This window comes from Ursus maritimus, unplaced genomic scaffold, assembly GCF_017311325.1.
Source record: "Ursus maritimus isolate PB19 unplaced genomic scaffold, ASM1731132v1 scaffold_12, whole genome shotgun sequence".
In the NCBI taxonomy this organism is placed as follows: Eukaryota; Metazoa; Chordata; class Mammalia; order Carnivora; family Ursidae; genus Ursus; species Ursus maritimus.
Window position 1 is genome coordinate 61105503 of NW_024423564.1, and position 24467 is coordinate 61129969.

General features: G+C 55.3%; 1 protein-coding gene across 1 annotated transcript in view; it reads left to right on the top strand.

Moving 5' to 3' along the window:
* The first annotated feature begins 2182 nt into the window (after positions 1–2182).
* GLIS1 (GLIS family zinc finger 1) overlaps positions 2183–24467 on the top strand; it is an 87806-nt gene continuing 65521 nt past the window's right edge. The window contains exons 1-2 of the mRNA XM_040627281.1: positions 2183–2353; positions 8239–9124. Of these exons, the coding sequence (XP_040483215.1) occupies positions 8327–9124 (798 nt within the window). The 5' untranslated portion in view covers positions 2183–2353; positions 8239–8326. The remainder of the gene's footprint in view (positions 2354–8238; positions 9125–24467) is intronic.

Here is a 24467-nt window from a genome sequence, read left to right on the forward strand (position 1 = left end):
GTACTTTGACTTCCCAAAAGGCTCCCCAACATGATCTTAATTGGAGCCCAAGGCGGGGTTGCTTGTTTGGGGATCCCCTGTTGTTCATCAGTTGCCTGAGACGCAGCAGGACAGGACCTGGGCTTTGAAGCCTGAGAGATCTAGGTTTGAACTATGGCCCCACCTCTTACAGACCCCAGAGCCTGGTCAGAGGCACCTAACCTCTCCAACCCTCAATTTTTCTCATTTGAAAAATGGCTAGGATGGGCCCACCGCACAGGGATGGACACTTAGAAGGATCGATGTGCCTGGTGCCTAGGAAGGGCTTGATAAACGCTGGGCTCCCCAGCGCCTTTCTGGGGGCCCACCTTCCCTCGCTCCACATATCCTCCTTAAGTGAAGGGGGGCGTAAGTAACCCAGAGGCCCCCGGTGGGTCTGGTGGGTTTTTGAAAGATGCTCAGAACCACCTCCCCGACCCAGCGATTCTGGGAGAAAGACCCTGGCAGAACAGCCCCATGTGATGATTACACTCTCTTTGCTCCAAATGCTATTAATGGTCATAAAATTATCCACAGTTTTCTGAGGCCCAGGCCCAGGGTTTGCCTCAATGGGACAATAAAATCTCATGCAGAAACGATTTGGAACAGGGAGAGACCGCCAAGCAGAGACGGAGCTAAACGAGCAGCAGCCTGCTCTCATTAACTCAGGCCATTCACATTTGTTACCAGGGATTTCTTTTTAATTAAAAAACAACCAAGTTATTAAAAAATAAGCTCGTGAGGGGCTGGCCCGGCAGCAGACGGAGCCAGCGGGCGTGAACGTTCCTTGCAGCAGGAATGAGCCCAGGGCTCGGCCTGGGAAGGTGAGGGGCCTTCTGAGCGAATCTTCATCGCGCCATCTGGAGCAGGCTCGCCTGTGCCTGGGAACGCAGAGGCTCCTCGGAGCCCCTCCCCTGCCCTGGGGCCTTGGGAGGGTGGCGTTCCCCTCTGCAAACTGTCCTGGCCTCGGCAGGCGGATGCCCGGTGCTGTCAGAGCTGAGGGCACACGGCGAGTTAGCCCTGAGCGTCCAGCCTCCTGGGCGGCAGGGCCTGCTTTGGGTTGAGCGACAGTTAGGGCTGCGTGAGATGGATTCCTTGAGGATGGGGTCGGGGTTTTTGTCCAAGAGTCCCCTTTTTGTTACAGAGCCATTCAGAATTGGGGTTTGGGTCTGACAGACCTAAGGCCGAGATCAGGCCAGATTCTCATGAGCGGTGATCTCAGGCAGGTGCCGTACGCTCCCCGCGCCGCTGCCTGCTGTCCCCAGGGACGGTGCACCCCCTCCGAGGAGACAGTGGCGTGGACCCCCCGCCGCACGCGGCGCCTGCACGCCCTGCTCAGCGAAGGTGCTTCTCTTATCGCTGACAGGACAGAAAGCCTGAGAAGTTAGCGTCCAGATTAACCCGCCTCACGCGGTGGAAGAGAACACGGGAGCCCAGAGAGGGCAAGTAGCTTATCACCACTGCGCCCAGCGTTTACACTCTAGACAGATGTCCTCGGGGTTTTCATTCACATCTTCTCCCTCCATGGTCTTCATGAGAAGCCCGTCACTGGGCAAGGCAGGGCCTGCGATAGTTGGGCTGTCAGAGAACCGTGGAGAACACGGAGGTGTGAGTAGCCGTGTGCCGCATTTCTGTGGCGCCGCGCGGTCCGGGGAATAACGCAGACTGAGCTTTGGTCAGAACAAGGGCGGAGGGTGTTTAATGAGCACCTGCTCCGTGACCTGCCGCGGCCCGGCCCGCTGAGCGGCGCGGCCCCAGCACGTGTCGTGAGCCTCGTCACGTGAGTGTCCGGTGACCAACACGAGGGTCGTAGACAGAAAGCTCCAAGAGGCAGGAGCTTGGCCGCCTGGTTCGCCAGTGTTTCCTGCCCCTGCGAGGGTGTCGGTCCGTCGTGAGCGCTCGGTGTTCGGGTAACGGTCGTTCAACCACGGGAGCTCGGCACCCGCATCTGAGTGTGGGGGGATTTTGCCCCTGATCCCGCTGGTGGTCACGGCAATTAAATAAGGGATCTCGGTGCCACGAGTGCAGCAGGGGTTCAGCGAGCGTGGGCTCGAGGCTGCTGTGTCCCGCACTGTACCCTGACGACTGCCCTCTCCCCGCCCCCCCTGCGGGCTGTCCCCACTCACGTTCTCTCCTCTTCTGTCTTTCTTTGCATAGTGAACGGGAGCTACGGCCACTGCACCCCAGGCTCGGAGAAGAGCCTGCTGGACCTGGACCTCGCGGAGGGCCCCGGCCCCACCTGCCGCCAGGGCCTTTTTCTCCCTGCGGGCACCCCACCGCCCCGGGGCCAGCCCCCTGCCTGCGAGAGGCTCCTGCATTTCCCTCACCCTAGCAGGTATGTGCTCCGTCCTCTCCCATCAGCTGCCTTCTGTGGACACTTCTGAAGGCCAAGGACAAATGGCCTCTGGACCTCGCCTGGTCTGCCTGGTTGTGGGATACATAGGGAAACTGAGGCACTTGAGGACCAGGGACCAGCCAGAGGCCACTAGCACAATGATGGCTGCCTGGTCTAGGCCTTGAACCCCCCACACTGCAGTGCCTCATGAGAGACAGAGATGGTTTTATTGAGGTATGTTTCCCATTGCAGAAGCTGAGGTGGCTTTTCACAGAGAATCAGTAATCTCAGAAGAGGAAGATTCAGGGGTGGGATGGGGAAGGAAAACCCAGCTCAGGGGTCATACACATTGTAGTGTCAAACCCTGGACTACTGAGAGCATGGAGAGGGGTTCTTCCACTGAGGGCCATCTCCTGCCCTAGGAAGCCATACCTCACAGAGCCCTGCCAGGGGACCCTCATTCAATGCCTGCACATTTCCAGTGATGTCCACTTGTGGAGAGATGTTCTGTTGGAGTGTGTGTCAGGCAGGAATCTGCCTCCTGTGGCTCTCCTGGGGTCCTAGCTGTGACTCTGTGCCCTCTGGTTTGCTGACAGGCAGAGGTCCACCACAGGCATGCCTCTGTGCCCCCAGCTCGGCCCCCGGGCCTGCACCTCACTGCCTGGGCATGCTGGCTGAGGCCTGCTTCACAGACCAGAGGTTCTAAAAACTGGCCCGGTCACCTGTTCGCAGTTCCTTCCTTTATCAGTCATTTATTAAGTGTCTACTGTGTGCCAGGCACTGCGGGGTACTGGAGAAGCCTTGGCAAAGGAAGCAGAGATCTCCCCAATAGAGCTTACTTCCCAGTGAGAGCGTCAGGTGAGAGAGAGGACTACAGAGCAGGATGCTGATTCTTCCCACACAGAGCCGTTTTCCTTTGAGAATGTAGAATCCCTGTGGCCTCCAGCGATAGGAGTGAGGCTTCTGACTGACGGGAGTGTATTAGTCTGCGTGCGCTGCCTTCACAAAAACACCACAGCCCGGCTCGCTAAAGCAACAGAAATGTATTTTCTCACAGAGGCTGGAAGTCCGAGATCATGGTGTCCGCAGGTTTGGTCTCTCCTCAGGCCTCTCTCCTTGGCTTACACCACCTTCCTGTGGTGTCCACAGCCTTTCCACTGTTTGCAAGCTCTTCATCTTATAAGGATACCAATCATACTGCATTAGGGCCTCACCCGTACAACCTCATTTAACCTCCATTACCTCCTGAAGGCCCTATCTCCAAAGACCATCCCCCTGGGGGTTAGCATTTCAAACTACAAATTTTGGAGGCACACAACTCAGTGTGTAACAAGGGACGGCCATCTTTTCGACTTCGAGCTGTACGTTGTTCAGTGCCAGTCCAGTATATTTATGTGCTTGACTATTCACTCAGGTTCCCCCAGCAGCACTTGATTCCTCCAGGGAAATTCTTTCTATCTCAGGGGAGAAGTTATGCTAACCTGGGGACAGCTAAAGCAAATACGTTTGTATTTATTTATTTATTTATTATTTAAATTCAGTTTAATTAACCCATAGTGTATTATTTAGTTTCAGAGGCAAAATTTAGTGATTCGTCAGTTGCAAGTAACTCCCCGTGCTCATTCCATCCAGTGCCCTCCTTAACGCCCATCACCCAGTTACCCCATCCTCCCACCCATCTATCCTCCAGCAACCCCCAGTTTGTTTCCTGGAGTTAAGAGTCTCTTATGGTTTGTCTCCCTCTCTGTTTTTATCTTAAACTGATAAATTCCACATATGAGTGAAATCAGATGGTGTTTGTTTTTCTCTGATTGACTTATTTCACTTAGCATAGTACCCTCTGGTTCAATCCATGTTGTTGCAAGTGGCAAGATTTCATTCTTTTTGATGGCTGAGTAATATTCCATTGTATGTATATACCACATCTTCTTTACCCATTCATCAGTCGATGGCCGTCTGGTCACCTTCCCTACTTTGGCTACTATGGACACTGCTGCTATAAACATTGGGGTGCAGGTGCCCCTTCAGATCACTATGTTTGTATCCTTTGGATAAACACCGAGTAGTGCAATTGCTGAGTCATAGGGTAGTTCTTTTTTTTTTTTTTTTTTTGATACAGATGATCAGAAATATTTGTCATTTTGAGTGTCATTTGGACAATTTAGAGCCTAAAAGAGCCTGTACCTAGAACTGCACGCCCATCTGCATTTCTGCTGCTGGTCTGGCACTGTGACACTCCCACATTGTCCCAAAGCAGAAGAGGGCTCCAGCCCATGTCTCACACCCAGTCAGATCCTGTCCCTTCTCCTTCCCACTGGATTGCCTTGTGTTGGGGACTCCTCTCCTTGCTGCCTCCCCCGACCTCTAGCCCCCTGATCCACTGCCTGGGTTCCTGGAGCCTCCTTACCTCCAGCCCAGCTTTCTAGTACTAATAAAAATTGCTCCCACTTTGCAAGGACCTGCGGCTTGTGCACATCTCTCATTTAATCGTCACCCCTAATAAGCGACAATCCTGGAGTGCTTGCTATATGCCACACACGAGGCCAGGCACTTCTCATGTTATTAACTCGCTCAACTCCCATCTGCCAGAGGTGGGGAGACTGAGGCAGAGAGGCAACAAAACTAGCCCGAGGTCACCCAGCAAGTGGCGAGAGTTTCAAGTAACTTCAGCAATACCCTGATTTTGTCATTTCTGTGCTAAAAATGACTACCCACCACCACTGTGGTCAGTAGAATGTATCATTACATCCAGTTTGAGGCCCAGCTCCATCACTGACTTTCTGGGTGACCTTGGGCAAGATGCTGACCCTTTCTGGGCCTCATCTCCTTACCTGTAAGATGAGGATATGAACACAGAGTACACAGGCCCTCAATAGTGTGGGAAGGTGCCCTGGGATCTGGCCCCCCCGCCCACCCATTACCCTGGCCTTCTGGCCTTGGGCCCAATGGGCCGCACAATTCCCCTCTTCATGCCTCAGCCTTCAGAACCCACCCACCCCCTTCCTTGGTCTCTTATGTCTTCCAGAACTCTGCCCACCCCTCAACAGAGTTTAAGTGTTCCCCTGAGATCTAGTCCTCCATCTCCCCCATGAGAAGGGAAGCCTCTCAAGGGCAGAGACCTGGTTTGTGAACTGTCTCGTGTCCCCAGCATCACCTAGCACAGAGGGAAAAGCCTGCAGGGTGACCTCTCTGGCCCTTAGCCCAGGGTTGGGCCCCTGAACCAATGGGTACACAGGCCTCATGAGATCCGAGTCATCCTCTTGTCCCCTTGAGCCTCTGTTGGAGGAACACTAGTTTTCCCAAGTTCAGCAGCTCCCTTCAGGGTCCTGGATGACAGACAGAAGAACATTGGAGTCCTTGATACTCAGAACGTCGAGGCTGCCAGGAAACGTGATGGTCATCAAGTTACATCATTTTACAGAGGAGGAAGCTGGGGCCCCTGGCAGTACAGTGCTGTGGGAAAATCCCGGGCTGCTGATTCAGACAGATCGAGGTTCAAATTCCTGCTCTAACGCTGCCTGCCTCTGAGGGCCTGGGCAAGCTGCTTCAGTTTTCCTAAGTATGAAACAGATGGGGAGCTCTCCCCTGAAGAGTCTGGTTATGCATTCAGCAGATACCACGCATCGTTCTGCTGTGGTAGGGCGTGTGGGACGGCCCTCGGGACAGCGCCCGGCGCGGGCCTGCTCAGCCGTTGTTTGCTCTGTCCAAGGACCCCTGCTCCCAGTTTCCAGACGTGTGCCCGGAGTCGCCTGGAGAGCGCAGGGCTCAGCTGCAGGGCGGGGCAGGAACCACTGCCGGCCTGCCAGGGACAGAGGGACAGCGAGGGCAAGCAGGGGGCTGCCCCAGCTGGCGTCTGGAGCTGGGGGCCACCACAGCCTGAGTTGCCCTCTCCGCACCTGGGAGGTCTCGTTGTCGTATTCAGGTGATTCTGTCACAGGCGCTATGGCTGTTCTCTGCCGCTGCTGGTTTAGCCTGATGCTGGTTTTAAAAGGCTTGTTCCAAACAGATGTTTACCTGGCGGCCCACTGCCGCCAGGCCTAGGATGACGACCATGTGAGGAATAGCTAGGCTTTTATTTATTTATTTTTTTAAGCTTCACAAAGTTACAACTTTCATACCAGATCTTTAAGCTCCTCAGAGCTTTCTGCCAGTGGCAGTGGCCCAGCGTCCCCAGGCCCGGAGAAGGGGGATGTGCGTTTGTTGCCCACCTTGGGGTCCACGCTCCTTCTATTCCACCCAGTGGCCGCGCTCTAGGCAGGGAAGAGAGGCCTTTGCTGGGTGAGGCAGAGTAATGGTCAAGTGTAGCTGAGAAATAGAAGGGCCCTTTTCACAAGCCTTTATCTGGGGAGCGCTTCAGGTCTACCCCGGAGAAATGCACACCGCCAGGAGAAGGGCAGCCTGGCTCCCGGCCCCAGCCCTGTCACCGGCCTGCTGCTCGGGGCCGTGGGCAAGCCCTGTGCCCTCTTGGCTCCTTTCCTGTCTGTGCAGTCATGGGAGTTGGAGCCCATGCTCCCTGAGGGCCTCTGGGCTCTGCCTTTCTCCCCTGCCCCTTCCCCTCCCCTCCTTTCTGGAGTAGTGCTGGGGCTGCCCCAGCTACAGGGAGCCGAGAGGGAGGCTGGGCTGCAGGGCCACTTGGAAAGCAGGGACAGGTGATGATCCCCCAGCCCCTCTGCAGAGAGCCCCAGAACACTGACGGTGATGTGGCAGTAATGAAGGCACCAGTACCCTGCCCTCGTCTCTCCGGAGGGCTGGCACGGCATCTGCCATCCCTCTTGATCCTGGGAGCCACCCTCTGAAGCAGTGAGGGTTAGTCCTCATTTCACAGGTGAGGAAACTGAGGCTCAGACAGGCCCAAGGACACATGGAGTGTCCTAGTTAGGCTTTGAGCATGTAAGCAGGCTTTCTGCTCTGCCCAGCCAGTCAAGGGGCTTCTTGGATGCTCTGTTCAGCCTCACCTTGTGGGGTGGCTGGAGGCCTGGGTGCCTTCGCCCACACTTACATGTCCTACATCTGGGAAGGGCCCTCTCTAGGAACACGGGTACCACATGCGTGCTGAAGACACATCACACCATCATCATCCTCAGGAGGAGAATCGTTCCAGTGTTGGGATGAGGAGAGAGGCCCAGAGTGCCTTGCCCAGCTTTGTATAGCGGGGAGTGGCTGAGCCTGGCCTCAAACCCTGGTCACCTGCCTACCCCATGCGGCCCTCCCAGCCCACGGCCTCCCTCAGAGTGGTGTTTCATGCAGTCACGGTGTCCGGGCTTGAAATCCTGGGACCACCCCCCGGGCTTTTCCTCAGTCATTCTTAGGATGCCCCCTGTCACCATGACTTGGGTTTTAGACTCCCAACCACTGAAGTTCACTGTGGAAAAGACAGATTGCTTGGGGTAAAATGTCACATAATGAACATTTCTAGAAATTAAGAAAGATTACAAAAATTAAGAAAGATCTAAGGGACAAGTAGGCAGAATTTAAAACAAACTGGACTTGGATGTCCCTCCAAATGCCAGCCTCAGCCTTCCTCCAGAGCTCACTAGAAGGTCAGGCGGAGGTCAGGGCAGATCCTAGGGAGCTTCAGTGACGGGACAGGATGGCATCCGGGGCCGGAGAGGGCAGGCTAGATTTGGTAAAAGGATGAAACAGGGCTCAGACCTTCTGCCTTTCCTGAACCTCTCCCCAGCCCCATCCTCTTTCTCTCTCTCCCGTTTGCGCCCATATTCTTTCCCTGCTGACCAGACCTCCAGCCTCTGGCTTCCAGCCCTCCACCTCTGCCCCTGCTCTGGGCTTCCCATCCCTTGGTCCCAGATTCTCTGCCGTCCCCCGCCAGGGCCTCCCCGCTGTGGAGTGCCCCCCATCTCACGGCCTCTTTGCTCCCTGTCTTCCAGGTCGCCTAGACCTCAGGCCGCGTATGTGAATGGTGGCCTTCCGGCCACGCAGCACATCAAGCAGGAGTCCCTGCCTGACTACCAGGCCATGACAGAAGCTCGCGCACCCCTGTCTGCTCACTGCCGGGCCCCGCCAGCCACTGGCCTGCACACAGACCTGGACCTGCCGGGCCGAGGCCTCGCTAACCCCGCACCTTCCTGCTACCTTCTGGGCAGCGAACCCAGCTCTGGCCTGGGCCCCCCGCCTGAGGCCCACCTCCCTGAGGGCAGCCTAAAGCGCTGCTGCCTCCTGGGCCTGCCCCCCGCCTCCTCAGCCTCCTCCTCACCCTGTGCCTCCTCCGATGTCCCCTCCATCATCCGCTCTTCCCAGACCGCTCTGGTCACCTGCGTCAATGGACTCCGGAGCCCCCCTCTGCCAGGAGACCTGGGGGGGCCTCCCAAGCGGGCCCGGCCTGGCCCTGCGACCACGGAGAGCCACGAGGGCGGTTTGCAGCTTGAAGCCTGCCGGAAGGCGGGCTTCCTGAAGCAGGAGCCTGCGGACGAGTTCTCAGATCTCTTTGGGCCACCTCCCCAGCACGGCCTGCCTCCCCCCTACCCCGTGTCTCAGTTGCCGCCTGGCTCGGGCCTTGGAGGCCTGGGGCTGGGCCTGGTGGGTAGGGGTGCGGCCGGCCGGCAGGCGTGCCGGTGGGTGGACTGCTGTGCAGCCTACGAGCAGCAGGAGGAGCTGGTGCGGCACATCGAGAAGAGCCACATTGACCAGCGCAAGGGCGAGGACTTCACCTGCTTCTGGGCGGGCTGCGTGCGCCGCTACAAGCCCTTCAACGCCCGCTACAAGCTGCTCATTCACATGAGGGTGCACTCGGGTGAGAAGCCCAACAAGTGCATGGTGAGTTCCCACGGCCACGAGGCCGTGCCCCGACCTGGCCAAGCAGAGCAGCCCCCACCTCAGCTCTAGGGATGGCCTCCCCGGGGGCTCCCGACTGGGGGCTGGCAGAGAGGACCGATGCTGTGGGTGTGGCCGTGGTCAGGCAGTCCGTGCCCCCGTCACGGCGAACCTTGGCTCCTCCGCTCACCAGGTGTCCCATCCCCCATCCCGAGGCATACCACGTGATCAGACACACTTGTTCAGGTGGTGACAACACACGCTCTGCGGTCAGAGCAGGCCCGGGCAGCCTTCTCTATTATACGCAGATGCTCACTGTCTCACCCACCGGCGGTCACGTGAGTCGTGGGGCACATGCTTTCCTCCGGTGCTAGGCCTTCATCAGGTAGCCTTCCCAGGGAGGCTCTCTGGGCCTCGGAGCAGCCCCCAGGCTTGCCTTCCTCCGAGGAGTGCCGCGTCCCCACAGGCTGCCAGCTTGGGAGCCGTGGGTCCCTTGGGCAGGTTTTGGGGTAAGGACAGGGTTAACCTATAAAGATCCAGCAGTGCCGAGGCTGGGGCTGAGCCTCAGGTTTCCGGGACCCACACGTACACACACACACACTTAACTGTGGGCACCTAGGCTCCAGTCCTTCTGACTGGTCATTTCTGCATTGTGCTTTCGCGGTGGTGGAAATCCGTATCAGAGTCTTTGTCCCTGCTGTCCTCAGGCGAGCTGCTGTGCCTACCCCCGAGGCCCAGCTACATCACTGAGAGAGGCACCTGCCTGGGAGTGGAAGGGCCAGAGGAGCCACCCAGTCTTCCAAGGCCCAGCTCAGTCTTCTCAGCCTTTGGGGCATTGGTGAGGCAGGGGAGGGAGCAGCATGTCTGGTCTGCGAGGCCAGTGTCCTAGCCAACGTCGAGTTCTCCCGCACTCGCATGCTGTCACCGATGCTGGACCCTGCTTCATGAAGTATTCGGTTCAAGGCCCAGGGCAGTATTTGTAGGGGCCAGAGGGGAGGCAGGAGGCTTTGGCGACCGGCAACATAAACTATGCCCTCCTGGGACCAGGTGGTCACCCTTGGGGCCCCATCTGCTGCTGGAGCTGTGGTCTGGGCATGCAACTGGACAGCTTACTCAGCGCAAAGGGGCTGCGTCTTGAGGATGAGGAAGAGTCACTTTATAGACAAGTGAGGGGCCGTGAACAGCCCCTGCAAAAGGACAGGAACAGGAGGGAGCCCATGGCTGGTGTGTTGGTGTTGTGGGGCGAGGCTGGACTGGGCAGGCTGAGAAATTTGACTTCATCACATGTCTTGGGGTTGAGGGCATGCTGGAAGGAGCTGGTGGCTGGGCCAGTCCTGGGGATGCCTCTGTTTGTCTGGTGTGTTGTGACGCATGGCTTGCTGAAAGGCATGCCCCCGCCGGAAAGGAGATGACCAGCTGACTTCCGGAAGACAGAGGGCCCTGTCTCCCTGTGAGACGCTGTGACTGACAGCTGCTAAGCAGCAGTTCTTCTCGTCTCCTCTCCTGTGGGGGATCCTCCTGGTGTCCACGGGGGGCTGGTGTGGAGGCCCATGCCCTGGCACAGTGTGGGCAGCGGCCTTCGCCCACCAGGGCATCCTGTGGAATTACAGCATGCCGTAGTACCCGTGGGGACCGCAGGGACTCTGGAGATAATCTGGCCTAGATCTCTCTCTACAGTTCTTTCTCCTGGGCCTGCCAGGATCTCACTTGATTCGGCAGACGCCACAGAACACTGGCTCACACCTGGCTCGTGCCTGGCTCTGGGCACCCAGACCTGGACTCGCCAAGGTCTTCTCCTGCCTGCACCCACAGTCAATGAGGGGTGGGAGATGGGTGTGGACAGATTCTGGATGGAGTTTATATAGGCCCAGGGACGGGAGGCCCAGAAGGGCTTCATGGAGGAGGTGATGTTCAAGCCGTGTCTGTACTCACCCACAGTTGCATTTAATCTTTACAAAAGTCCTGTAGAACCAAGGTTTTACAGACGAAGAAACAAGGGTTCAGTGGAGTCCAGCCGACCTTTTATCTGCTACTATGAGAACACTTTATCTTGCCTCCTGAGGGGCTCAGGCTTACGGTGATAATACTAGCAAGCAGCTTCTCAGTGTTGACCACATGCAGGAGCCATTCTTGATGGGGTAGGGGTAGCAGAGGGAGAGTGAGAGAGAATCTGAAGCAGGCTCTATGCTCAGCATGGAGCCCAACATGAGGCCTGATCTCACCACCCAGAGATGATGACCTGAGCCGCCGAAATCGAGAGTTGGAAGCTTAAACGACTGAGCCCCCCCCCCAGGCGCCCCAGGAGCCATTCTAAGCGATAATTCCATGTGGGCCTCATCACAACTCTAGGGGGTAGATACTATGCACCCCCATTTTACAGATGAGGAAACTGAGGCTCAGATTGTGTCATTTGCCCCGGTCACACAGTTAGTTAGGGGCAAACAGTAACAACAACAGTAGTAGAGGCTAGTCATCGTCATCGTCAGCAGAGTAACAACGACAGACGTCACTTGCCTGAGGTTGCAGAGCTAGTAACCATTAGAGTGAATCCTGAACCCACAGCTTTCTAAACTGTGATGCTTAGTTTGTGTAGACGGTCTGTTACACTCATTGTTCTCTGGGCTCCTGGGCCCAGCCCTGCTGGGTGCCACCATCTGGAGTGGGGGCAGAGACCTCCGAGCTCCTCCCCGCCCGCCATGGGAGCGCGCCCCCTTCCTGCAACGCTGGCGCAGTAGGTGACCCAGGGGAAGGGGCAGGCCCCAGCCCGCACCCAAATAAATAAAATCTCCCTTCCCTGTAAAATTATTAATTTCTCATGACAGGCCTCTGCTACCATGTGCTGTAATAGACAAAGGAATTTTGGACCCGGATCCTCGGGAGAACAGGAAATAGATGAGACACTTTGATTGAAGAGTAAATGGCCCACTAAAATAGCAGTTAATCCTTTTATTATCTTTCCAGCAGCCGTGTGCACAGTTCTTTCATGAGGTAAGCCTTCCCCGCCCCGTCCAACTGTAACACTCCGGGCCCAGCAGCTGGTTTACATTTAGCCCGCGGAGCCTTCGCTCACGCACCAGGCAGGCCGGGAGGCGCGGCGAGCAGCCGGCCGCCCCCTTCCCCCGGTTCTCCACGCTCAGGGCAGCCCCGGAATCGGGCCTCGGCTCGTGGGGGCCCCCGGGCTAGACCGCGCCGTCCGGCCCCGCTCTGCCCTCGCCGCGGCCCGTCCACGCCATCCAGAGGAAGCTCCCTAATCTCTTTGCAATATCCTGTTATGTTTCTTATGTTGTCCGAGTTGTCTTAGTCTTATTAAATGTGGGGTTTCATCTGCATTAGGAGAGCAAGGATACGTCCAAGCCAAATACTGCCGCGACGCCTCCAAGACGTTAACTTTGAAAAAATTAATTTCTTGCTTTCTTAGGTTGGCTCTCCCAGACAGTTGGAATTCTGATTGTCTGAGACTGCAGAAATTAGCGGGCTGTGTAGTTTGCTTTTCTGTACATCAAGAGAAAGAGAGGCAGAGTGAAAAAGGAAAACCTTTCATAACCTTGGGTTTTAGAGAACAACGGTAATAATAGCAACAATCCCCGCCTTTGTGAAGAGCTTCCCCGAAACTGAGAGTGCAGTGTGGGAAGTGTGTGCAGACAGGTGAAAAGCCCAGGTCTGGAGTTACACAGACCCGGGTCCCCGCCTGGGCCTGCCACGTAGCAGCTGTGTGACCTCAGGCAGGTGACTGAGCCTTTCGGAACCGTAGCACACTCAGTTGTAAAATGAGACAATAATAGTACCTGCCTTTTAAGTGTTGTTGTCATTAGGGTTTAAAGAGATGACCTAGGGCGGTGCGTCCCCCATCATGCTCTGTCACATCAACTGGTGGCTGAGGTGGGCCGGGCTGTCACCCAAGCCTGTGACCTTGTCAGCTATCTGCCAGCATACGGAGCACCTGCTCCGTGCCGGACAGGGTCTGCTCAGGGTGACGGAGCTAGAAGGGGGAACTGGGGCAGAGGTGTAGGGAGGAGGCTCTGGTCCCTGCCCTCACGGGCCTCGAGGCCGGGCTTACATCCTGCCTGGGTTCCTCTGGCAGCTGCCCGTGCTCTGAACCCTGATCCCCATCTCTTACGCCCCTCTCCCCTGTTTGCCAGTCTGTCCCCAGTGCCATTGGGCCCGAGACCAGGGAAATACATCCCACCGAAAGCTGAGCATAATTGATGGGCTGTAATCAGCCAAGGAACTCAGAACACCGGGAGGCAGAAGGAACTGCTCTTTGTCGAGACTCAGAGATCCCAATACCCTGGCCCCAGTGCTATCTGTGTTCCAGTCCATCTTCAAAAAAGCACTAGTCAAAACTCTGAGGCCCCGAGAGGCTAAATCAGATCCCAAGGTCCCGCAGTCTGCCAAGTGGCAGGGCACAGCCACCCGTCAGACTTGCCCACCTGTGTGCCGGGCTGTGAGTGGGAAGTCAGAGAAAAACTTGACTCGGGGTCTGAGATCCTATCTTATGGAAAGTCCTCGGGAGAAGAGAGCAAATACATTCGGAGGTGTGTGATGTACAACATGAATCACCATTCCCATTTTTTAGAAGAGGCCGTTGTTCACAGACGAAATGGTTTCCTCCGGGTCTCCTGGCTCAGCTGCCTGGACCTTTCCATGGGCCACACGGAACTTCCACCGCCTGCCTTTGTTCAGCCTCTTCCTTAGCACAGTCGAGTCTTTGGTGCTTCTCAAACCACAGTGGGTGGGTCCCTGGGCATCTGCTCCTCCCCCACTCCACGTCCTGAGACTAGCCCTGTGGGTTGGTCATGTTTCTGGGCCAGCAGACACCCCTGACTCATGTCAACATCTCCAACTCATTGTCGGGAATTTTCCTAGAGCCCGAAATGTGTGAGCCGGTGGGGCTACCAAGTCCATCTTCACCATGTACAGATCAGAGACAGGGAAGACAGACCCTGAGAGGACAGTGAGGGGCCCAGGATCCCACAGCACATAGGGCAGCTGCAGTGCACAGGGAGATTCCTGGAGGGGCTGGTAACCAGAAGTTGGGAAAGGTTGGGCTGTGGGAAAGTGACCTCAGACGAGGGAAGAGTCGTCCTCCCCAGACCCACTTGCCTCACCTGAAAGACAGGCTCCCCTGCGTGCTGGGCCTCATGCTGGGTGCTGGGGGTCCCGAGACAAAGATAACGTGATGTGAGATTTCTGGCACCATGGGAAGGATACCAACTACCTTTGAATCTTACACTTTTATTGCTGGATGAGGGAGGGAGGTCAGGAGCTGAGGATTTGAGGTCTGGCTGCATTGTCTAAGTCAGTCAAGGGGGCTAGAACATTGTTGGGCCTTTTTCAGCTTCTATAGAGCTTCCACACATGCCCTCCTCAGACTGGAGGTATAATTCCTGGAGACTGGAATCATTGTCCCCATTTTACAGATGGGGAAAGGGTAGTCCAGTTCATGCCCAAGTTCAGGCCTCAGGTGCGTCATAGGGTCAAATTTGAACCCAGGTCTCAGCGTGACTCCAGACATTATGTGCTGACCGTGGCCCTAAGCCACTTCCCAGGCAGAAAACCAGCAGTCTGCTTATACTATCAAGAAAATACCCGGATTCGAAACTCATTCCAGCAAGCTGTCACTGAGCACCTCCTGTGTGCCAGGCCCTCGTAGACCGTGGGGTCACGGAAGGGAATCAAAGCCAGCTTGGGCCCAGAGGAACCCTCGTTAAGCAGAGAAACCAATAGACATTTGCATTTAACGGTTTTCCCACGCAAGTCCCCCATCCCCTTGAGAGCCTGTTGCAAGTCCCCTGCCCTGCTGATATGATGAGTCCTCTGTGCTGTCTTGGAGGAAAGGGCACTTGCGGGATGAGGAGTGAGACATTCCGCCTTCTTTACAATAAATAAGTCACCCAGAGATAAGCTTCCTTTCCGGAGGCTGGGTTTTCCAGTGAGATAAAAAGCTACAAAATGAAGCCTGTTTTAAAACCCCTGCCCTTGAAACTCCTGCTGTAGATGAGCAGAGAGAGGTCAAACTGGTCCAATCAGCTTAGGTTCCAAGTCCACCCACTTCAGAAATGGGGCCTGAGCCTCATCTCCTCGTTCTAAGGTGGGAAGGGTCTGGGTAGGAAAACTTTTCCGGACAAAGGCAGCTTTGAAGTTGGCATGCAGGTATGCCCTTTTCAATGACCCTGACTGGGGTCCCTCCTGGGATCATGTCAGTTCTTGTGTCTGCTTATTATCACATAGGGAAGCCGAAGCCCAGAGAGGGTGCATCAGTGGCCCAGTGTCACTCAGCAAGTTAAAGGTAGCCGTGGGATGCCTGCTTTATTTCTCCCAGCCCTGAGGCTTCCTCTGCTCCCAAATTTCTAGAGAGTCTGCACATTCCAGCTCCTTTTACTCATTTGGGCCTTGGCTTTTGCTAGTCCCTCTGCCTGGAATGCTTTTCCCAGCCGAGCAAACTCCTAACCATTATTCATAACCCAGTCCAATGTCCCCTCCCCCACCCCCCTCATCCCCTACCTCCTGCTCTCCCCACACATGCTGCCCCATATATAACAGTGTTTCCTGGTGTGGCCAAGTGTCTTGGGGACCGCATGCCCTTTGATGTCTGGCCTGGCCTTGGAGGCAGAAGAGCTGAGCCTGCCCTCTGGTACAGAGGCTCTGCCCTAGTGGCGATCTGACCCTCCCACCCCAAGGTTGCATGGGTTCCCGTGAAGTCACAAGATTGGCAGGACCCTAAAGATGGGCATGTCCACCCTCTAATCTGGTGCTTCAAGTTTTTCTGCAGGAAAGCCTGAACTTGAAAGCTGGCTTTGCTCCCTGTCAGCCCGTGATCGTGTGAGTAACTTGACTTCGGTAAGGCCCCATGTTCTTACCTGTGGGAAGCTTCCACGACACGCCGTATGTGAGGTGCTTATGCGGTGCCTGGCACACAGTCAGTACACAACGGATGGCTCTGTTTGGGGCAATTAGCATTAGGAAAAGAGAAAAGGGAGAATCTGAAATGGAGATTAGCCGTGCTGTCATGAACATCCCCAAAGGAGCAGAAAAAGCTGGTGTAAGTCCCAGCTTGGTTATGGACTCTCTCTGTGACTTTGGACAGGTCACCTCACAGAGCCGAGCCTCGGTTTCCTGAGCTGGGAAGTGGGCGAATGTCTAGCACTCGGTGTTCATTGGGGGCCCAACAGATGCTAGATGCTTTTTCCCTCTTGAACCCAAGGTTCCAGCTCCACAGAGCTTGGCTTAAAGTGGAATGCTTTCCTCTCCTCTAATTTTTACAAAATCAGACTCAGGGGACTTCATAAGGAGAGGCTTCCTGGAAGCTCTGGCCTTGTGATGAGATCAGAGCTCTGTACAGGGGGAGAATGTGAGGCCCCAGGTGGAAATGACTTGCCTAGGGGAAGGGGAGAGGACCTGGAGACAGGGGGAGTGGAGGCTCACTCGAGCTCTGCAGCCTCGGGCAAGTCACTTCACTCCCCAGTCTCCGTCGTTGTCTCCATCGTCGTCACGTCTGTAAAATGACAGCTGTGATGCTCGCCCCAGAAGAGCCTCTGTGAGGGGCAGCGGGGCCATGCTCTCCAAACCCCACAGTGCCCTGCAGGAGGAAGCAAGCTGAGTTCCTGACTCCCAGTCCAGTGCGCCGGCTCGCAGCCAGGCCTCAGAGGACACGCTCACCCTCACAGGCATGCTCCTGTCATCAGGCATGTAGTGTGGTAGCCACACGCTCCCCAAACACAACCCCTAACCTGTAGCGCTCCCGGACCTCCTCCCTCCCTGCTCCACAGCCCGCCCTCCCCACTGCCGCCTTCCCCCCCCCACCATCCCATCCATTTCCCCACCCCCACCCCTACTTCATCTCCATCCCTGCCCACCCCCTGCTGTCTTATTTAAATTCTGAGTCAGGAATCCATGAGCCAAGGGGGATGCCTAACCAGCCCTGAGACCTCAAACAAGTCAGTGGCCTCTGGGAGCCTCAGTTTCCTGTGTGTGTAAAAGGGAGACAGTTGTGAGATTAAATGAGATCATGCATATAGAGCACTTACCTCATGCCTGGCAAATACTTGGCGCTTGAAAACAGGAGCCCTTGTTCTTTTTTTTTTTTTTTTTTTTTTTTGAGTCATCAAACGCAAGGTCTAGCATCCTAGGAGCACCAAACTTGAGGGTGCGGGAGGAACCCTGGCCAAGTTTTGTGAACTCAGCACTGCTTTATGGAATATGAAAAAAATTAAGGATAAAAAAACACAGCCGTCTGAATTGAATTTAAAATAATAAAAGAGGGGAAAAAAGCTTTTTAATTTAATGTAAATGGAATTGAAATGATTCTCTTATTAGAGTGAGAAAGTCAGATAAAATCAACAGTGACTCTCAGAAAGTGTCCAGACCATGTCTTCTGAGAAGAGCATCCTGGAAACGGTAAACTTCGTGACTGAGCATTAATAGGCCCCGTCTCCGTGGCTGGCAGACGGGTTAGCGGAGCTGACTTTCAGCGCCTCGCTTGGACCGCTGCGGCCTGTCCTCAGCTGTTCGGCGGCTGACGGTCACATGACCGCTACGGCCTCAGTCACCTTGGACGCGCCAAGGCCCAGGGATGCTCAGGAGTCCTTACCTGTGCTCCTCCATCGGGAGAGAGCCTGCTGCTCATCGAACTGCCTCTCTCCTCACCCCTGCCAACTTTTCGACGGCTTTATTGACACCCACACTGCGCCAGGTTTGGTGCTAGAAGCATGAGGTGCCATGTCAAGTGAGGAATGGTCTGGTGGCAAGGGAATTAACTTCCCCAGGATGTCAGGAGAGCTGGGCTTTGAAGGGTGAGTAGGAGCTTTCCAGGTGTAGATCGCAAGGAAAGGCTTTTCAGGGAAAGAGAACGAAGTGTGGCAAAGTTTTGAGCTGTGACCGTCTTGACCCTTGTGGGAAGCATAGGGGTCTTCTAGTGCTTGGAGCGTGTTACCTACGTGGGGCCGGGAGCAGAAATGGTAGTTGGAATTGGACCTGAAAGGGCCTACAAGTTCAGTATAAGGAGCTTGGTCTCTGCGCTGAGGGAAGTGGAAGGAGTGGTGGAAGGGTTCTGGCAGGAGCGTGACGCAGTGAGTGTTAACACAGAGAACACTGGGCATGTGGTGGTATGTAGTTGTCGGGGGTGGGGAGTGACAGCACAGATGAGGACACAGAGGCCCAGGAAGTAGCCTTCGCCCCCAGGTCCACCAGAGCCACCCCCCAGCCAGGACCTGGGCCAGCAGGGCTTGGCCGTCAGCCAGGGCCTGGGCACCACGGGCCAGGCAGCTCGGCCCAGCAAGCCACGCTGGGGCACTGTGTCCGCAAGGTTGGGTAACCGAGCTCAACCCCCTTTGGAAACGGCGTCCGGCACATTTACCAGTGGGAAACGGGAAAGGCATTTCCCATAATGTGGCTCTGTAAAGTTTGCACAACTGTTCTTTGTTTTGCGTCCATCCCCACAATAAATCTTCCCCCGCTGCCAGGACGGGGCCTCCGTGGTCTGTAAGTGATTACGGCATGACTGGTGCCGCACTGCCTCCTCGCCGTGCATTCTTCTGACGTGGGGAGTGATAAAATGGGAGCCCATCGCTGGGACCCTGTGGCTTTGCAAGTGGCCATTTCCAAATAGCAAGGAGGTGGCTGCCTGGAGGAGTTCAGCCCGCGCCTGCCCTCCACATGCCCCCGGCCCCCCGGGCAAGTCTGCCACCCAGGGGCACGAGCCTGAGAGGGCAGGCATGTGAGGCAGGACTGGGCTGTGCCTTTCTTGCCGCTGGGACAGTGGCGCTGGGGTCTCTGCAGGACTGCATTTCACAGGGCAACACCTGGAAGTCTCTGCTGGGCTGGGAGCAAGGCAAGCACCCAGTGAGTGTCTATTCAACAGAGGAAACATCCACAGCCTCTCTGTTTTATCAGAGCAGAAAAGCATAGGGTTTTGGAACTGAAAATAACATTTGCACCTTTCGGGAGCCTAGGCAGGGCCCTGGGATGCAGAGTTTTGATGGGTGGGTCCTGTGCTGGGGGAATGCACAGGGCGGTGGCAGGACCCCTGTTTCATAGTGAGGTCACTGAAATCACGAGCTGCTGCTAGCTGGCCAGGTGTCCCTTCTGCGACTCCTCCTCATGTCCTTGGCTCCCTGCTCCGTGATCTTCCCACAGCACACGGTTGCCTTTGTACCCCCCTTTAACCATGAGTCTCTGCTTCCCAGAATCTCCTGAGCCCAAGTTTTTGGGGTCATTTTGACCTATGGGGTCATTTCAGACCAGATTTGGTTGCCAGTGACTACAACAGCAGTTAGAAGACAAGAGTGTTGGCTCCGGGAAGAGAAATCAGTGTGCTGTCCCTCAGATACTCCCCGAGCTCCTCCTCCCCTCCCAGCCCCTACTGCCCGCTCCCATTCCTTCTCCGCAGGCATCCAGGACCAGAGGAGGGGGCTCACTGAGGCCATAAATCCGAAGGCCCGTTTGTCCTTTTGCTGTTTGCCTATGGGGAGACAGGCCCTTAGAGAGGATTTGGCTCATTGAAGATCACAGAGCAAAGGAAGGAAAGCCCAGCTCCTGGCCTCCCAGCCCAGTGCCCTTCCCACTCTACAGAGGCACCACCTGTTGAGGACCTACTAGGTGCTAGGCCCCATGTTGAGGGTGTGGATGCGTTGTCTCCATCTGTACCGTCGCTGCCTCCCCTATCCTGAAAGAGCACAGGCCCGTGTGTTGATCTGTACGCCAAGGAAGAACCTTCCCGGGAAATCTCATCTGCTGCTGTTCCCAAGTCTTGCAGCACTCTTCGACAGATGGGGACCTGATGACCCACTAGAGGTCACCCAGTGGGGGATGGCTTGTGGCTTGTGCAGCCCACGTGTGTCAGTAGCGCCGTCCCTGCTGGCAGGGTCTGGTTCAGGAAGCACTGCCCAGCAGGCTCCAGGGAGACTCTAACCGGCAGTGCGTTTCAAACCCCACACTGCTACGTGCATTGGAAAAGCACAGTGATTGTCCACTGTGGGCGTTAGGCCTGAGAAGGCTGGCTTGTGCAGAAGCCCACAGGCGTGCACTTCCCCGCTTGCCTCTGTCCCTCCTTTCTGCATGCATGCAAAGCCACCTGGCCTTGGGATCTCAATTTCTCCATCTATGTGATGAGGACTTGACTTAGTTCAAAACTCTTAGGACTCAAGACCCTGATTTGGGCAGTACAGGTAGAGACAGCATGGCCCAGGAGTTCAGAGCTCAGTTCCCTCCCCAGGTCTGCACTCAGTCTGCCTGTGGCTCTGGAAAAGTCACCAGACCCCTTTGGGCCCTCAGTTTCCTCATCTATAAAATGGAAGGTTTAGACTCCAGGATTCCAACAAGCCTTTGAACTCAAGACTTTTAGACCCCCATCTTCATCTTTCCACATTCTTGGCAGGGCCTCGGGAGGAGGAAGGAGATGGCGGACAAGGAGGGGGCAGGCGTGGGGCCCCCGGTGAGTCTTCTGGTCTCAGCTCCTCCCACACCCCTCTGTTGCTCTGTTCCACCCACCTGGCTCTTGGCTGTTTTCCCAACGTGCCAAGTTCATTCCCACCTCAGGCTCTTTGCTTGGGTCTTCCCCTCTGCCCCACATGCTTTTGTCCCAGCCCCACCTTCGTCCACGTGGGCCTCTCCTCAGACATGAAGGCAGCAAGGGAAATGACTAAACCACCCAAAAGCAGCTACCTTAAGGCGTGAGGCAGGAAGCAAAGTGGTATTTGTTAGGAATGTGCTCTCCTCCTGGTACCAGATTAAGCCCTTCTTGTTTTCTCAGTGAATTTTTGATGTTGGCGTTACTGCCCCATTTTATGGATGAGCAGACTGAGGCTCAAGGAAGTTAAGTGCTAGGATACCACACCCTGGCCTCCTCCCACTGCTCCCGGATACCCCCTGTGTCCACACAATTTTCTGTGATCGAGCATGAGTTGATTACTCCTTGTTTTCATTGAGCTCGCCCCAGAGGACCCTGATGAGGAAAGTCAGTTAGTTACTGTGTCTCCTCAAAAGCGGTTGTATGGAATCTGGGCTTTTTCGTGAATTTGGAGCCGATCTTTCCAGCTCACCTGTGCTGTGTGGTGGGGAGGTGCTGCTGTATCAGGAATCAGCATCATGAGCCCAGTCCTCATGTCCCACTTTCATGGCTTCTGCATGCAAGAAGATGGCTGACCTCACAGCTTAGGGGAGATCCGCAGGCATCAGAGGAAGGGGGCGGTTTGGGGACAGCTGCCTGGAGCTTCAGCCGTGAGAAAGGGTGAAGAAACCAGGTCAGAATGGAAGGGCTTTGTGGCTCATGACGGCATACACTGGGGCAGAAGAGGGAATGTGGGGAGGTCCCATAGCCAATAAGAGTTGGAGTCGAGACTTGAATCCAAGTAAGCCTGCAGGTGTAACCGCTCCTTCGGAAGATCTAGACGCTGCCCTCAAGGCTCCTGGAATCCAGGTTCCATGTCCAAGGTGTTGCCTGATGCCTTATTTGCCATGACCTTGGCTGGGCAAGTTATTTCCTTATTCTGGTCTTGGTTTCCTTATCCACTTGGTAGGAAGATAATCCTGTCTTATCTGAGTGGAGTTGCTTATGGCTCTTCACCCCATGTCATCCTCAGAACAGCTTCATGTCTTTGGGAACATTGCCCCGTCTTCACAGTGAGGACCCTGGGGCCTGGACAGGCAGGGTGGCCAGCAGAGGGTCACACAGCAGGCCCACCATCATACCCAGGGTCGCACAGCAGGTCAGCAGCCCTGCCCAGGGTCACACAGCGGGTCAGCAGCCCTGCCCAGGATCCCACAGCAGGTCAGCAGCCATGCCAGGGGTCCCACAGGAGGTCAGCAACCCTGCCCGTGGTCGCACAGAGGTCAGCAGCCCTACCCAGGGTCACACAGCAAGTCAGCAGCCCTGCCCAGGGTCCCACAGCGGGTCAGCAACCCTGTCCAGGGCATGCTGCTCTCCTTTGATTTCTGTCAGGTTGTGCAGGGCAATGATGGCATTTCTCAGGCCAGCTCTGCGGCTGCTGCCCCCACAGTGAGCCCAGCCCAGGGGCTGGGGGAAGACGAGGTGTGGTCCTGAGGCCTGAGAAACAGAGGGTCTGCCGCCTGCAGTCAACACCTCTGTCAGGAAGTTCTCAGCTCGTGCCTTCAAAACGCCAGCCTTTAATTGTCTCCACATTGTGAACCCAGGAAGGTTTGTCCTGACAACTGGTTGGTGAAATCAGCCAGGAGATCCCCCTCCCACAGCCTTTCAAGAGCTGTCTGAGGTGGTTACTGAAGGGTATAAATTAGATTCACCTGGCAAGGCCCCACTTCCCCTGGAATATTCGTGAAAACGTTCCCACTGGATCCTGTCAGACAGAGAAGCACGGATGAGGCCTGGGCCGCTAGGAAGCTGGGCGAGTGAGAAGTAGGAGCTTCCTGTACTCACTGGTGAGGTGGTGAAGTGAACGGGGCCTCATCATGGCATTCACCGACCCTAACACTTCTGGCTTCGGCTTCTTCCTCCATAAAAATACTAAAAATTATATTTTATGACCGCACTGGCATAAAGACACATTCATATTATGTATTAAAACATTTTCTTTGACCTAGAAGTTCCTTTTTTTCTTCCGATTTTAAATTAAAACATCTTCATGAGTCCCTGAAAATACTGTGGACTCTAGCCACCGTGCCTGCATGCCTGGTGGATAAGTCAGCCCAGAAGCCGAGCCTGCAGAGGCTGGAGGTACTTGAAGTACAGTCCATGCCTCGCCTCACCCCTTCCTTTCTCTGGGCTCCAGTTTCATCCTCTGTGAAGAGGGTTAGGCAGAGGAAACACCGGAAAATCCTTTTGTAGTGTTCTAGTCTATTCCTTCCTATACTGGTTCATTTTTCCCCCTTATCATTGAATTCTTGGCTTCCATTAAGGATTCATGGACATTCACAATAAAAGATCTATAATAGTTGAACTAACATAGATGAGAGAAAAGGACATAAATACATGAAAAACCTAAGCTCATTTAGTTATTGTGATTGAACACTGTATTTTCTTGGAGCTTCCTGGAAGCCAAGGCAAAGAAGGCAACTTGTTGAATTGCAGAGTTCTGGCTGGCTGGGAAAGGAAGCAGACCAGCCAGCTTGTGTGTTGGGGCCAGTTTTGTCTGGATCTCGAAGCCTTATGAGGCCGTGGTGAGAGTCCCCTGAGCTGATGGCTGGAGGAAGACGGCTGAAATGATTGCTGATAATACAGAATCACTGAACGAAACAGTAGACCTTATTTGCACCAAAAATTTTGCTAATGTTCTTTGAGAAAAGCCAGGGGCAAGTAAAATACTGGCAGTGCAGGTGTCTTACCTGTGTCCTCTAGGCTGCGTCATGCTCTTAGTCTGTCCATTCCCCTTTCACAGATGAAGAAACTGAAGCTCAGAGAAGCTAAGGAACTTAACCATGATCATACAATGGAACCTGATTTCTCTGGCACGTGGCCTTTCCCTGCAGATTTCACTCTTCAGTTTACTGCTTGGGGCAGATTCAGTCCCTTCTTCAAGGAGCTCATAGCGTAGGGGACTCTATGGATCTTAGAAAGAAGACAGCAAGACTGTGTGCTGTGTGCTCTGAGGGAGCTCAGGGGTATTGGGGGCTTAGGAGAAGGAGCAGCTCTCAGCCTGGGCCTCGGGGAGGGGGAGTCAGCATAGCATCTTGGAGGAGGTGAGACAGGGCACCCCAGGAGGCAGCACTAGTATGGACCAGGAGCTGAGAGGCTGACACTTAGGTCAGAGCTGTGGCAGAGTGGAGAGAAGCAGCTGCCTGCTGGGTTTCTTACTTAGAAGTGAAAGAAATCAGCTCTAGCCATAATGAGCCCTATGTCCCCCTTTCTCCCCCACCCCCTAGAATTTATTGGCGGACCCTTGTGCCCACAGACCCATCTGTCTAAGGAAAGAGGAGCAGATTTTGAGGACAGGCAGGATCTCCGTTTTCCCAGGGGCCTGGAAGCAGGGAGCCTACACCCGCTTTAAGAGACAGACACCTCTGTGCTCTCGCTGGGGCCAAAGCTGTGGCAGGGCATCCCACCGGCCAGGCCCGCCTCTGGTCTCCCTCAGGCTGACGGGTGTTGCGTCCTCCTTTGTGGAAGGCATAAAGGTCCTCCCTAGTCACACCATCACTTCCCACACCGAGGGATTCTTCAGTATGGGGGAAACTGGGCAGCCAGTCAAACTGACACATCTGTCAGCTACAGAAATGGTTGGAGCTGAGAGGTATCCAGGAGGGACCATGGACAGAAGGGGATGGGGGGGCCATTAAATGAGGGATTGGTGCTCCGCCTGGCTTCACTGAGGGGACGCTGGTACAGCCTTGGCAGCACGGGGGAGGAGGGTGTGAGCTGGTTTGGGGCATGCTGAGTGGG